We start from the raw sequence: 16,816 nt of genomic DNA on the forward strand, positions 1-16,816 counted from the left end.
GTGCTATGTGCATTCAGATGGAGAGCTTTATGTTCAGATTTTTACTCTGGAAATTCTAGGCTTATCTGTCGTTTCATTCTTAGATTGGTACTCTCTGGCTCTTATGGTCAGTCTGTTTATCTTTTCCCATATTGAAACCTCTCTCTTTAGCCTTCACCTTACTTTTTGATGTTGAACATCCTCCTGAGCTTAACAGTGGGGAAAGGGATTAAGCTTAAAATCTTCTCTAATTTCACCATTAAGCAGGTTGCAACAACACCAGCTCTGACATGATCTTCACCTGTACCATACCAATGGTATAGATTCCACTCTCCCTAGTGCTAGTGCCACAAAGTAGAACCCACTTCCCTCGGTCTTTGAGCAATGCAATCATCTGTTTAATCTAATTTACTGTGCTAATTTACACACGGTACAAGAAATAATGCCGACATGTTGGGGTTCCTTCTTAACTTCGCACCCAGCTTTTCACAGTGACTATGCAAAAACCAATTCCTTTGCCTGGCTAATGATGATTGTACCAGTATAGAGCACAATGACTGGTTCATCCGCCTCCCAATGCAGGATTCTCTCCAGCCCAAAGATGTGTTGAACCCTGCTAGCATGCAGATGTCTAGGCTCGAGCTCTTATGTTTACTGCCTCAGTCACACCCTGAATGAGTTAGTGGTATCACTTAGAGGGAAATGAGTTCATAGCATCCCAATCTAAATTATCATTGCAACATAATGTGAGACACAGAATATTTCAGGCAAGCCCCAGAGAGGAGCATTTTTGTTTCTCAGCTTTTCACTAAGAGAAGCAGAGCATTGCTTCTCAAGAAACAAACTGACTTTGTGGGATAGTTTCCTAACTGAAGAATCACCTTTCAGATAGGATAGCGTATCCTCTTTGTCCAGCTGAGTGTTGATTTCCCTGCATAAGCTGGTAATGGTTCAGAGTTGAAATAGAGGAGTGCAGTATGAAGGTGCTGGAATGTCATTTTTCTCCCAATGATTTCAAACAAATCCAAATTGGTTTTCTTCCCTCAGATACCCAAGTGACTATTAATTTTTTCCCAAATCATCACTTCTTGAAGCTTTCCCCCAAAATCTTAGCATAAATTTGTTAAATAAAAGTAAAATTACGCAGAATCTAAAAATCTGAAATCAAGTGCTGGAAACACTCAGCTACAGTAGTATCTCTATGTGAAACAGGGTTAATGCTTCAAGACGATTCTCGTTGAAAAAGTACACAAACATTAAACTAATTGACTGAATTGCAAGTCAGTCATTTTACAACCTTTCTCAATCAAGTGTAACAATTTGAATTTTCTATGCTTGAGGTGAGCGAGAGGACTGAAGGAAATTTGGAAAATTACAAGCAGTGCCTCTAAAGTTTCTACCTAGTTTCCTCAGGACCCTTGAATGTTGTTCTTCTGGTCATGTTAGCATATCAATTTAAGGTATAGACAGTCTAAAAAGTTCTTATTAATTTTAAGCCAATCAGGTCTCTGAACTCAGATTTAGAACAGCTGATGTTGGAGTCAGAGATAACAGTATAGAGCTGGAGGAACACAGTAGACCAGGCAGCAGAGGAGCAGGAAAGCTGATATTTCAGGTCTGGGGTCCTTCCTGAGAAATGGACCCCAATGAAACAGGCCCCCATTTCAGAAGAAGGGTTCTAGACCCAAAGTGTCAATTTTCCTGCTCCTCTGATGCTGCCTGGCCTGCTGCGTTCTTCCAGCTCCACACTTATCTCACGTCTCTGAACTTTCCTTTCTCACGACAATCCATGCAGCATCATCTTCCTTGGTGTAAAACTTGCATTCACTGTGGTAATTAATGAAAGTCTCACTCGTTCCTTCGCCTTACACTTGTGGAATAGTGCCCTTAGGTTAGATAACCAAATATCTCTCTCTCTCGCTCGCGCTCTCTCTCTCTCAAGGGGGCGAGAAACAGGGCGTGCACAAGAGACAGAGGAGGGTGTGACATAGGACTAATCATCCTTCTGAGACTATAGCTAATTACCTCATTACTACATCATTATTTTATGGCAGATTGAAGTATACTGGGAAATTATTGGCCAGATTAAATTTGCCTTCCCTTTTGTGAAAAAGTAATGATGCATGCATCCTTTTCCACACTTTCAAGCAGATTCAGCAGGCTAAATTTCAGATCAGTAAATGTGAACTTTAGCACTAAATCAATAACTTAAATGACTAAATCATCTCAATGGCCAAAATATGTCAAGTAGCTTCATGCTCTCTCCCCATCAACACTCAAGTCCTTCCAACTCATCGACAACCCCTCTCATGCCAATAAACCACAAAAATATAGAAGAGCTTACTGACCCTATCTTCCACGTATTAACACACTGTCTGGCCCCAGCATACCCTCTTCTTTTTCCACAACATTATCCCTTACTTTAAGGCCATACAAAATAGGAATAGGAACAGGCAATTCTACCCCTCCAACTTGTTCTACCATTCAATGGGATCATGGTTGATCCTACATGCTTTACAAATACCCACCCCAACGACCCCACCCCACTTTTATTCCACACTCAATTTTCCCAAAAAAAGCAGCAAACCAGGAGATGCATTGTTCATTACTCTCTGCATGGTTAGGTTTTCTATAATCTACTATTTCTCAAGTCAGTCGTGTACTGCTACCAGTTCAAAGTGTAATCCATTTTACTTTGGCTCTGTGGTTACATACATGCCTTTTAGTCTCTTCTCAATTGATTAGAGCAGCATTGTTGAGTCGAAGAACCAGAGAGAGCTGGTAGACAATTTTTTCAAGAGAAAACATTCTAAAATTTCCAGTTTAAGGTCATAACTGTTAATGGTTTTTCCACAAAACTTGAGCTCGTAACAAACCAAACAGTTCAGAAGACTACAATCCATCCACTTCCCTTTATGCCCTGTGAACCCACAGACTAGTAAGGATTGATGAGGAAGAAATGCAGGGCTCTGAAATGTCAAAACAAGCTAAAATTTCCACGAGTTGTTCGTTCTTAAAATTATGGTTTTGTTCATGTAAAACACTATTTCAAACAAAAGAATTAAGTGAAACTCAGGAATCAATACGCAAACTTGAGCTGGGTTCCTTGGGATGTACTTCTACTTGGAAAATTTAACAGAGTTTGAAATATTGGACTAAGCAAGTGCACACATTACTTTAATAATCTACACATAAATCATCAAATTCAGATTCAGAAATATAAACTTATAGTTGACATGGAAATTGCATTCCTCATTCCCTTTACAGCAGCAGGCACCATACCAGCACCTTCTGGGCATTTGTGTTGTGCCCTACCCCATCCTGGGCTTATCTCCTTTTCAATTATGGCACTCTCGACAACAGCAAAAAAAACCTCAGTGCAGTGACATGGTACGCAACATTGCCTGATCACATTATTACGTAATCACGGAACTTTATATGGAAACAGATTGATTGAAGAGACAGAAAATATTTTTTAAAAAATTAAAATAAACATTCATTCATTCAGGAATTGTTAAAGAGCACAATCTGTGCAGGCTGTAAGAAAAACGGAGGTATTTGAAATTGCAAGTTCATAAAGAACTCCAAATAGTAACATCCAGAGAAGTATGGTACAGAATTTCAGCCATTTAAAAAGTGACAGAGATAGTTAGGGTAAGGTTCAGGGCAACAGAAACGGGCACAACCTTGCATAGTTGGAAGGCAGATATTACGAGTGGTCGGAGGTAAGTTGTAGTACATGTGGTACAGCTAGTGATTTGCAATGTGCAGTGGTATCTGTGCATCTCTACTAAAACTTTCAAAATACTCATAATGCTTTCAGTAATCATTACAATTTTCCCCTCTGCAGCTCTGCCACTAATTACAGCAATACTTTGAACAAGACACTACAGATTATTTGGATACTACTTCATTTCCCTTGAGTTCCTTCCCACTAAGACACCACCAGTACAGATGTTGTGGGAATATCAAGATCGTTAAGTCACACTATCCTGAAGTGAATAAGCATGGTGATCCTGGAATGCCATATCCAGTTACACTGTGGGAAAACTTTTACCACAGGGATTGCAACTATTCACAAACTGGGCCCACCAGTGTCATAGGGAATAAAAGACTGATCAAAAGTATGGCACCGCCAGAAGGACAGCTCAATGTCTCCTCAAGGACAAACTAGATTTTGAAATAACAAATGTTGTGAATTTTAGAACCAGTTATTAACTTAGTATTTAGAAAGCTGTGACTAGCAATGATATGAATATAGTCATCAAATTGTAGCTGCCTTTTTACATTGCATAGTCAAATGCAATGCAGTCATAAATTACAGTTAAGAAAAAATTCATTTTTTGCCAAATGTTCCAAGAGAGAACATTTCATTCCCAGACAAACACATCAATTTTTATGTAATGAAACATCTGATCTAGTTTGGCCACAATTTTAACTCATCCTATTCTGGTCGGCTAAATGGTCAAACTATATACTTCACTTCTCATTCATATCATTCAAGTATTTTGTGCCTTTCAATACCATCAACTTGAGAAGTTCAGCTGTCAAAATAAAAACAGAACTGATGCACGTTACCTCAAACACAAGATACAAGCATTCCTCTGTGCTTTGACTAGATTGAGGGTGAAATTTGTAAATCAAGAAAACTACATACCATAGTACTCCAAGTATTTTTAAAATCATAAATACATTCAGTATGTCCTCAGTTGTGATGGTGTTAAACCATCAAGCTCTACACATCACATAAACAATTAAACTAAATATATCATCCAAGTTTTTTTCTTCATTAAAGGCAAATAACGAAATTAACTTGCAGTAGAAATGGTCTAAACCAGATTGGGAAGCCAGAGCCAAAGTAATGTTCAAGTAAAGAAAAATCATTGTGCTAAACGGCAGCCACTTCTGGACAGAAAAGAAGTGGGCCCACATATCAGAGATATGACTGTGCTCCTGAATTCAGATATCAGAGATTGTGTTTTGCAAACCAGTTTGCATAATCTAGCCTAAAGCTATGATAAGCAATGGAGAAGCTCATCAGGTTTGGCAGCATCTGTGGACAGAAAGCAGAGTTAACATTCCAGGTTCAGTGACCCTCCCTCTGAACTGTCCAGATATTTGGCCTGACAGGACTGGACTGTATTGACTTGCTGTGTTAGGACCTCCTCAACGTAGGTTCTCTCCTCTAGATCTGAGCAAGCATCACTGGACTCAAAACATGAACTCTTCCTTCTCTCCACAGATGCTGCCAGGCTTGCCAAGATTCTCTAGCAACGTGTGTTTCGGTTTCAAATTTCCCGTATCCACAGTTTGCCATATTTTTATATGATAATCGATACCTGTTCTTTATTGCATAACAAAAGTTTTGAAACATGTACAAATCAAATCTTTCATAATACATGATTCCACAAAGTTCCTTCAGTAAATTTAAGCAATGGTTTCTGTTATAAAACTAAATCAAGCCATAATGCTTACACCACAAACTGCTGGTTTCTAACTCAAACATGGTACAAGGAACATAAAGATATTTGGTTCCTCGTTCCTATCTTCATACTCTTGAACAGTGCCCTGCTTACCACCAACACAATCTTCGAACCCTGGCCAATGCCAGCAATTTTTAAGCCAGTGAGCATTTCCCCATTCACTCACTGCTCAGTTCAACACCAAAAAAAATTAAAATGGCTTATCAACCTATCAAGACTAATTTATCTAAATCAGTAACCCTCAGAATGAAGGATTTCTATAACGTTCACCAGCTTTGTTCCAATAAAACATTAGATACAAATTTTGAATGCTCTTCAAATTCACAACAGTGACTTCCAACCCATCTGTACATACTGATGGAATAAAATCAGCTTGCTTTTATCAGCAGTTTCTCATATTTTAGAAATATCAGGATGGCCATACATGGGAAAACACAAAAAGCAGCAACTGGAGGAATTCCAGGGAATGTTACTGTAAACAATTCATTCACATAACAATTACTGTCCACATCCTATCCTCTGGTTTTTCACATCCATTCCCTTGAGAATCTTAAAAACCAGAGCATAATTCTTGGCATTCCAAGCTTACATTGTTCCGATCACACCATTCTATTCAGGGTTCATATACTGACAATACCATCATCTTTTGCTTTCAGAACACGTGTTGCAAGTAAATCAAATTATGTCAAGATATTTTTGAGTTGTCAATAATGACTGAATAGCTCACACCAGGTCAGAAATGTTAATAGGACAGACTGTGGGAAATAAATTCAAAAGTTGCTTCTGAAATGGAAAAATAGTTTACATTCATGTCACTGAACCAGCAAGATCAGAGGAGTGCAAACAAAGTACTTACTGAAATGTTTAAGGTTTCCAGATGTGACTGTGCAACTATGCATTTGCTGCAAGTTTGTATCATGTTCAAGAGTTATTCAGGCATTAAATGTACAAACTGTTGGCAATTTAAAGGTATCACAAGGAGGCAGAGTGGCAAACATGTACAATAATGAAAGGAATTAAAAGTCTGATGAGAAACAATCCTGTATGAATTGAACCAAAAAGGTGAGTGACAAATTGAATATTTGCAAAAGAACAGTCAGTAATTCTCAGCATGCCAGTTTGTAAAGTGAGTCCACAGACCAGGAAGTGGCCCATCAAAACTTTGATGCTTTCATCCAACAGAGTTGGGGATTCATCATTGCCTTCTGATACGCAATTAGGTTACAAAAACAACATGCCTCTTGATTAGAAGGTTATGGGAAACTTGAAATCAGCAAAGCACTGGAGGCCTATTACCAACAGTGCTCCTTCGGGATCAGCGCAGTCCCCTTTTTTTTAAAGCATTCATAGAAATGATGTGGATAAAAATGAGAAGGCATACTTAGTATGTTTGTAGATGACACTGAAGTTGGTGGTATTGTGGATAGTGAAGAATATTATCTAACACTAGAGAGAGATCTTGGCCAATGGGCTGAAGAGTGGCAGATGGAGTTTAATCTGGCTAAATGCAAGATATTGTATTTTGGCAAAATGAGCAAGGGCAGGTCTTACACAATTAAAAGTGGAGTCTTGGTGCAGTATTGTAGAACAAGAGACCTAGGGGTTAAGGTACATAATTCTTTCAAGTTTGCATCGCATGTAGACGGGCATTTAGCATATTTTCCTTTACTGCCCAGACCTTTCGGTGGACAAGTTGGGAAGTCATGTTGAGCTTCCACGGGATGTTGGCAAGGTCACTTCTGGAGGGCTGTGTCCAGTCGTCAATGCCCTTGTTAGATGATGATACTGGAAAGCTGGAGAGGATTCAGAAAAGATTTACCTGGATGTTGCTGGGGATGGAGAGTTTGAGTTATAAAGGAGGGGCTGGATAGGCTGGGTGTTTTTTCACTGGAGCATGGGAAGTTGAGAAGTGACCTTATACAGGTTTATAAAATCATGAGGAGTACAGATAAGGTGAATGGCAGGTGCCTTTTCCCTAGGGTGGGGGATTTCAAGACTGGGGACATTTAAGGTTAGAGGAGAAAGATTTAAAAAGGACATGGGGACTTTTTTTTTGATTAAATACAGTGGTTCAGGTGTGGAAGGAACTTCCAGAGGAAGTCAGGGATATAGGTACAATTACTACATTTAAAATTCATTTGGATTAATATGTAAACAAGAAATGCTTGGAGTGATATGGACTAAGTGCAGGCAGATGGGACTAGTTTAGTTTGGGATTGTTGTGTGCATGGACGAATTGGACCGAAGAGTGTGTTTCCGTGCTATATTACTCCATAACTCAATGCTCTGATTATATTAACATTTCTGTTTCAATGTTGCGTTATTTCACAGAATTTATTTCACCAGTTTCATGCTGACCTAACCATAAGAGGTGGTCATGGTGCATTGTATGAGGCATGGAACACATCTACTGCTTGCAATACAGTCCTATTTTATAAAATCAAAACTTCCATACAAACATTTGAATTTTGCTGCCTGGGATTTAAAACAAATCCAAAAATAGTGTTATTGCAAATCAGTACATAATATTCCAAATAAAGCTGCAAAAATTCAGCTTCAAATGAAGTAAATGACTCTAGTTAGCATGTGCCTGAAGAACAAAGGTAATTTTGTTACTGGTCAGAAAGTTACAGGACATGTAATCTTTTGGTTAGTTCACGGAAAATGTAGATGTAAATCTATAACATGGCACCTTTCCCCATATTATAAAATTATTCCAGCCTCAGTGCAATTCTGAGCAGAAAAACACTTGGGAAAACACAAGACTTAAGATCCCAAGGAGTAATTCGGTAAACTCTTCAAGATATTTTTGAACTACTTGTTACAGATGTTACTACAAGCCTCCAGAGCAGGTGGGACTTGAATCTAGCTCACAGGTATGGATATAACCACTTGTGCCAAGAGTCACTTTTAAACTGATCCAACAGTTGTCTTGTGCAGCTGCACCAAATTAGATGAGAGATAGTAGGAACTGCTGATGCTGGAGAATCTGAGATAACAGTGTAGAGCTGGATGAACACAGCAGGCCAAGCAGCATCGGAGGAGCAGGAAGGCTCGACGTTTCGGGTCGGGAGCCTTCTTCAGAAATGGGTTAGGGGGAAGGGGATTCTAAAATAAATAGGGAGATGGGGGAGGCAGATAGAAGATAGGGTGAGAGGAGATTTACAGGTCAAAGAGGCGAGGTTAGAGCCATTGAAGGTGAATGTAGGTGGACGGTTGGGGAAATAGGTCAGTCCAGGGAGGACGGACAGGTCGGGGGAGGAGGAATGAGGTTAGTGGGTAGGGGATGGGGTGGGGCTTGAGATGGGAGGAATGGTTCAGAAGGCGGGGACTAGCTGAGCTGGTTTTGGCACGTGGTCGGGGAAGGGGAGATTTTGAAGCTTGAGAGGTCCACGTTGCAACCCAAGGGTATCAGAGTTCCCAAGCCTTCCTGTCTCCCTATTTATTTCAGAATCCCCTTCCCCTCCCTCTTTTCTGAAGGGTCCTGACCCAAAACATCAAGCTTTCCTGCTCCTCTGATGTTGCTTGGCCTGCTGTGTTCATCCAGCTTCGCACCAAATTAGATGAAGTTTATTTTCCAAATTCACTCTTGGGAAATCAACGACATTGGCTGGGCCAGTACTTACTATGCAGGAGGTGGTTATAGTGAGCTGTATGTGAACCACTGCACTCCATGTACTGTAGATTGGAATAATCTCCTTCAGGACATTTTGGATCAAACTATTGACTAAAATCTTGCCAGTTGGCAGAGAGGCTTACCAAGATGAAGAAGTGTACAGCAAAGTGCTATCATTCGCATGGCTAACTTTGACCCACCTTTCTGGCAACTGTGAACCTAACATTTGTTTGCCAGTGTCTGTCAAAAAAATGGCTCCTGGAGTGCAAGTGCATAAAGCATAATCTGTCACATTTGCCTTTTGTAAAACATCAACTGTAAGCTGCACCACAAACGCACCCCCTGCCAATGGTACAGCCTTGCTGCAAAAAGTATTTTTATCAATCTGTTCTGAGTTGCTACCACACACCTCCGGAGCAAGTGGGACTTGAACTCAGGCCTTGCAGTCAGGGGTAGAGACACTACCCTTACATCACGACAGGACTCCAGGACTTGACTGCATCCAGTTTCTGTGACAAGTGATGATTTCAGATTTGTAGCAGAGCCTCCCTTTCCCACCATCTTTATAATTGAATCAGATCAAGGAGAAAAAAATAATATTTAGTTTTGCTACTCAGTCAGTAACATAGCAAGTCACAGATGGAAGCTTAAGTCTCAAAACGTCACTGATAGGTTTAAAGAAAGCTGCTTTAATTATCAAGGCTGGCAGGAATCAAATGCACTATCTACATAATTAGAGTCTTGGATTTAACATGTTAAACGTTTAGACTGGTACCTTGAAGCCATCCGCAAAAAAACAAACTACACTCGGTACAAGGGCCAACTTTGAACTTGCCTTGTTTTTGTCAGCAGTCATATTCATTTGATGAAACGGTTTATAGAACATTGGAACTGTAATGCAGTTATAAGCATGACTGAAGGTAGTTCAGTGCTAAGTACTACAAACTGGCACTGCCACGTCTGGCTGTCACAGAAACCAGCGATTGTTTCCAGACAGATAGGTTCTGTTTATTCTTGGAGCATTACAGTGGAACCCATTCTTAGAGGAATCAAATCCACCACAATATTTCAGTTCATCGGCAAGTAACTAAATGAGCATTTTTTACAACTTGATGAAATGCTAAATCTATATGCCAGCATCTATAAAGAGATTCCAAAAAGCATTTTCCCCCTCCTGGTTTGCTGGTTAGTCGTGGTACAAGTAGTGACCCCCTCACCTCAAAAGTCTCAAGGCTGTGGACTCAAATCACACTGTTGGACCTCAGCTCAAAAGTCAATGTTGATGCTCCACACAGTACTCAGGAAGCACTGCACAGTGATGCCGTCTTTCAGTTTAGATCCGAAAATATGGTGAACAGGTATATCCTGCTCCCTACACTTCTATAATTGATGTATGCTGGTGTAGAATTGTACTGCACTTCTAGATACTCAGTCAATAAGTAAATGGAGTCTTTAAAGCATGACACAAGCAAAAGCCATCACAACTACATTTAAGGAACAAGAAATGGCCCTCATGGACAGTTTCACCTGGGCTTAGATCTTATTCTGTCTGACTGCAAGTATTAAAAAAAGTCACAGAGCAGGGTTTCACTTATCTACCCTTGATCACACTAAAAGAACATCTATTTGGAAGTGATTACCAATTGAAGCTCAAAGTTCCCTTCCAAACTGCTATTACAAGTTTCTAACTTTGAATTAATCCATTTTGTCACTTATTGCTGTATTTAAGAGACTTATGGAGAACTGTTACTGCAGATCCAAATCCTCTCTTGGAAAGACACAAAGATGCCATTTAGCCCATCAAGTCCACACCAACTTTTCGAAAATCACCACACCCAGACCCAGCCCTTTATCACATCTCTGTAACCCCACATTTACCGTGGCTAGTCCACATCCCAAGGCAGGAACTGAACCTGGGTCATTGGTGCCATGAGGCACCAAACCTCTGTGCCATCATGCCATCTTTAAAGATAAAAGTAAACATTACAAGTAGTAAACACTTGCAATGTAAAAGTGAGAAAGACTAGAGTGTATCATTAAATTTGGATGAAAAAGTTTCCTAAATTGCTGACAATAATTTTCATCTCAGTACGATATTCGAAATGCTAAGACTTAAAAGACTTAAAAATTGCCAAGAAAAGCTTGACATGCCAAATTCAAGTGCACCTGTTTTGAAGAAGGTACAGACCTATACTCAAAAATACTTTAGCCTTGAAAAGTTGCCTTTCAAATATAAAATTATATACTTACCTGTTATGGATATTTGTTTTATTTTTGAAATTGAAACTCCCATGTGCACTAGTAATGCCACAATATTTTGAATATTCAATTACAATATAAATAAAGACTTTGCTGGTTGAAACTGATCTATGCCAAACAGAAGATTGGTGCTAGTCACGTACAAGGAAGCAGCCGCTGGCACTCGGGCTCTGCCCCCTGATAACACTAAAAATTACAGGAGACACCCTGCAGCAATCATGTGTTTTCATAAAAATCAAAAGAACTGCAGATGCTAGAAATCAGGCAAAAACAGAAATTGCCAGACAAGTTCAACACATATGCTAGCAGCTATGGAGAGAAATCAGGCTTAACGTTTTGGGTGCAGTTACCCTTCCTCAATCAAGTATTTTGAGAACATTGGAGAACAAGGCAATCAGGTATAAGTTTGCACCACAAGGAGCATCAACATAACAGTACAAACACAAAATACTGTTGATACTGAAAATCTGAAATAGAAACTGCTTGTCACCATACGGCCTAAGAGCAGGAGGAGGCCTTTCAGCTTATCAAGTCCATTCTGCCATTCAATGATGGCATGGTTAATCTGATAACCTTCAATTCAATTTCCTGCTTTTTCACTCCATAACCCTCAGTTCCCTTACTGATCAAAAACCTAGTCGCTTTAAAAGCTGAAAAGGCTTAATGAACCAGCCTAGTGTTTTTAAAAAAAATCACTGATTCATTCTAAGAAAGTCTAACAAATGGACCTGTAAGAAATAGATTCACTGTACAACCAGCCCCCCTCCCAAGTCCTCAATTTATCAGACAGTTTTTGTTGGTTCTCTATCACCTCTCTCCACCACGTTCCTTGTCCCCATATGGCTTGCAAATTGTTAAATTTCTAGTTCTGGTCAAAAAGTTACTGATCTCAAACATGAAACTGTTTCACTGTCTATGGATGATACCTCAAATATTTCCAGCATTTTCTGCTTTGCTTCAAAATACATAGAAATAGGAGTGGACTATTCAGCCCATCAATTTGCCCTGTCATTCAATATGATTATAGGTGATCTTGAATGCCTTTACCCTGTTGCATCCCCTAACTATCACTCAATTAAAGAAATCTAAAACTCTACCATAAATACACTCAAAGAATGAGCTTCCACAGTCCTCTAGGGTGAAGAAACCTGATGTTCATAACTCTCTGAATAAGGACAGATTATTTCAATAATCAGTCAATGGAAGAATTGACAGGATTCTAAATGGATGCATCATAGATCTACAACACCAAAATCCCATAAAAGGCACACTTTCTGGTCATTTAATCTGCAGATTACAATTGTTTTCTCAATTGCTGATTAACTTCAGTTTATGACAAAAAGGTGACCAGCCAGCAACCAAAGATAAAATTGCCCATCCTTCATAATGTGTGCCCGTCAAGAAAACAGATACGTACCTATCATTGAAAACTAAATTGATTATTTGCAGTGCTGCAGTCCAAAGTTACTCAAAACACTTTTAGAACATTAGGAAGAACAGACAAGCAGATGGTCTGGAGGTTGAGAACATACCATTACTGTTTTTTTGATCCTATGTGACGGGCCTGGGTAGTCTGATGAATACAAGTCAGTCAGAAACAAAGAGTTGATGAGCGTCGACTTTCCTAATCCTGATTCACCTGTAACACAAACAGTTTCAAGAAAGGTTTAGGATCGAAATAACTCATGTTAAATGATTTGCATTGCCTGCAATTTTAATTTTGATCCTCTTACCTCTGAACTCTTTAAATTAGTTCAAATGGAGCCAGCAGTTCCTGAAGATTTCACAGGTTTATATTCAAAGAATATACAATCACAATTTAACTGATTACTCAAAACAATCAACAGAACATGTACACAGATCCTTGAAAGCTGCCACCCAGGTTGACAGGGCTGTTAAGAAGGCATACAGTGTTTTAGCTTTTATTAATAGAGGGATCGAGTTCCGGAACCAAGAGGTGATGGTGCAGCTGTACAAAACTCTGGTGCGGCCGCACTTGGAGTATTGTTTACAGTTCTGGTCACCTCATTATAAGGAGGATGTGGAAGCTTTGGAAAGGGTGCAGAGGAGATTTACTAGGATGTTGCCTGGTATGGAGGGAAGGTCTTACGAGGAAAGGCTGAGGGACTTGAGGCTATTGTCATTAGAGAGAAGAAGGTTGAGAGGTGACTTAATTGAAACATATAAAATAATCAGAGGGTTAGATAGGGTGGATAGGGAGAGCCTTTTTTCTAGGATGGTGACGGCAAGCACGAGGGGGCATAGCTTTAAATTGAGGGGTGAAAGATATAGGACAGATGTCAGAGGTAGTTTCTTTACTCAGAGTAGTAAGGGAATGGAACGCTTTGCCTGCAATGGTAGTAGATTCGCCAACTTTAGGTACATTTAAGTCGTCATTGGACAAGCATATGGACGTACATGGAATAGTGTAGGTTAGATGGACTACAGATCGGTATGACAGGTCGGCACAACATCGAGGGCCGAAGGGCCTGTACTGTGCTGTAATGTTCTATGTTCTAACAAAAGGCATTTTTTAAAATTGGGTTAAAATTCCTCACCATCCTAAAAAAATAATCCTCCAAAAGGTAGTTTAAATGATTTACTTCGACTATCCTTCATCCCTTACCCTACTCTGTACTAGAATGGTGGTAGCGCTTTTCAGAACTCTTCCTAACCTTCCAGAACTCCTTAAAATACATCACTTTTACCATGCCTCTTTTCCTGGCTTCAAATGCCAAAAAACCTCCCTTCCCATAAAATTTCAGCTTCGGCTCAACTCCTTAAGCAGCTATAACTAAGCAATGTCCATTAAACTTAATTTCTAAAGTACTCTGGGATGCTCTTAACAATGCAAGCTATTATTAACTCAGAAAAAAAATGACGCAGGGAAGGTAGCAGATGCTTTGTGTGCTAAGAATTGTCCCAAAATGCTAATTACTTAATGTGAGCAACAAAATTTCTGCCAAGCAAGAAAGCTCTAACTTCAATGGCACTTTCCAAAGCCCTTGTGTTTTCATTTATGCCTTACTTCAATCAATATTTGAACAAAAACCAAGAAGGTGAAATTGGCTATTGCTAGAATAAACTCCCTCACTACAGATTCTTCAATTAAGGGGAACAACTTCCTACACATTGTCCATAACCCTCAACGTTATCGCCACAATTCGGTTGCCTCAGCCTTCTAATGAAAACAAACTGAACCTATTCAGAAACAAAAGCAGAAATTACTGGAAAGGCTCAGCAGGTCTAGCAGCAGCAGCAGTTAATGTTTTGGGTCCAGTGACCCTCCCTTTGAACCTATCCTACCTCTCTTCATAGCTAAAATGCTTCTGATTAGCATGTCCTAATATGTCCACTGCTGACTTCATGAAGAAAGACAGGTCACTAATAAAGCAGTCAAAAAATTGTTGAACATAGAACACTACTCAGAGGAATTCCAGCACTGATGACCTGAGGCTGAGATAGCGGGCATCCAAAAATTAAACCCACCTTTCCCCACTCTCAACCCCAATTCCCAATGACTTGAACTTCCTGAGAGCTCCTTGTCAAATGCAGCTTTGATATCAAGCATAATAATATCAACAGCGCTTTGATTTCAGCTTTTCCCATTTTGGGATGATGGCTCTCATGAGGTCAGGCAGACAGAGTGTCACTGGCACAACCCAAAATGACAAACAACAGAACTGCCAACATCATCCTTCAAATGAAGGATTCAGAATCACTGATTCTATCAAGCATATAGGTCCTGGCAACATGATGGCAAAATGCATCAAGATTTATGCTCTAGAACTAGCCTAGCTATCAGACAATAGCTCTTTAATATGCCAAATTTCCCAATTATGTCCTGTCCACAAAACAGCACAAATCCCATCAGCTAAAGTGAACCCAGGTCCATAGGGGATTAGTTGCATCTCTGCACTCCTGAAGTAGTGACAATATTACAATGCTGCTTCCGACTGAGTAACTCAAGACTAAATATCGAAGGTTTAGCAGGGTGACTACCAAAATGTTATCAAAAGGTAAATAAGGCATATGTAGTCTGTTCAATGCTGAAGTTGGGAAAGATAAAAGACAAAAAGTGTGACGAACAGCTGAGTTGAAGCCCGAAAAACTTCATGTGGAACACAAACTGGGTAAAATGGCTGGTTTCTATGCCATGTATTCAATGTACTTCTTTGTTGAATAATATCACAGAGATTTCTAATTTTTTTTTCCCAATTTATTCAGTGCAGCATGTTCTCGGCAAATTACCATAAACTTGAAAGAACTCTGCCCTAAGCTGTGAAATAACGTTTGGTCGACAAAATTTGCCAAAGCTCAAACACCCGAACTTCCGACATTTACGATTAAGAACTATGCCCAGTTCTGTAAAATACTTCAGCAGCACGAGTCTACGATACAGCAAGTGTGCAAAAATTTGGAGTCAGTCATGGTTCAGTGACCATACGATCACCTCTGCCCCAGGAGTTTTGGTACAAAACTTGACTCCACAGTTTACAGCATCCGGTCTAGGCCTACATTCCATTTGGTGTGGAGTGCTGCAGTGACAAATGTAAGTGATCCCTCAACATCAATTAAATCATTAACATGTGTCTAATTCTGGTCTGACTTCTACCGTCATGATCAATTGTAGTATCACAGCTGGATATCTGCAAAGCTTTCACAATGTTTGTCAAATGGATCCATAAAATCTTGGATACGAACATTCATTTTTCTCCACAGGAATTTCAGGAGACAAATCTTTAAGATTTACTTTCTATATTAGAGCTTTAAGAATTCAAAGATACAAGAAAATAATTATTTCAACTAGCACATGAAAGAAAAAGAAAATTCCGATCATTTTTTGATTGTAGTGCGACTCTGAATTATAATTGCTCATTAGCTCAGGGAAGCAAATAAGGCAACGAAAAATTTATTTTCATTAACCTGTTCAGATATGTAATGACACACCTTTGGGGCAAGTCTAACACGAACCTTGATGTTCCGACTTAGAGATTAAGATCTCACACCTGCACAAGATTCTAAGGTGATCAACACTGACATTGCATGTTGACAACTTGCACGCCAAAACAGCAAAAGCACCAAGTGATTGACAGAGATAGTAAGAACTGCCAATGCTAGAGTCGGAGATAACAGCGTGAAGCTGGAGGAACACAGCAGGTGAGGCAGCACCAGATGCTGCCTGGCCTGCTGTTTTCCTCCAGCTTCACACTGTCTTAAGTGATCGACAGAACTAAGCGGTCCCACAAGCAATGGATCAGATCTCAGCACTGCAGCCCTGCCACATCCAGTCATGAATGGTGGTGGAAATTAAATAGTGCCTTAGAGGAGAGAGATAATGGGAACTGCAGATGCTGGAGAATCCAAGATAACAAAGCGTGAAGCCAGATGAACACAGCAGACCAAGCAGCATCTTAGGAGCAAAGATGCTGCTTGGCCTGCTGTGTTCATCCAGCTTCACGCTTTGTTAGCTCCTTAG

At 39.8% G+C, this 16,816-nt stretch overlaps 1 protein-coding gene across 1 annotated transcript in view; it reads right to left on the bottom strand.

Annotated features, from left to right (window-relative positions):
- Positions 1 to 16,816, bottom strand: part of LOC125451616 (septin-7) — a 122,350-nt gene that overhangs the window by 44,509 nt on the left and 61,025 nt on the right. Inside the window, exon 3 of the mRNA XM_059646311.1 lies at positions 12,870 to 12,976. Coding sequence (XP_059502294.1) covers positions 12,870 to 12,976 — 107 coding nt within the window. The remainder of the gene's footprint in view (positions 1 to 12,869; positions 12,977 to 16,816) is intronic.

This window comes from Stegostoma tigrinum, chromosome 5, assembly GCF_030684315.1.
Source record: "Stegostoma tigrinum isolate sSteTig4 chromosome 5, sSteTig4.hap1, whole genome shotgun sequence".
In the NCBI taxonomy this organism is placed as follows: Eukaryota; Metazoa; Chordata; class Chondrichthyes; order Orectolobiformes; family Stegostomatidae; genus Stegostoma; species Stegostoma tigrinum.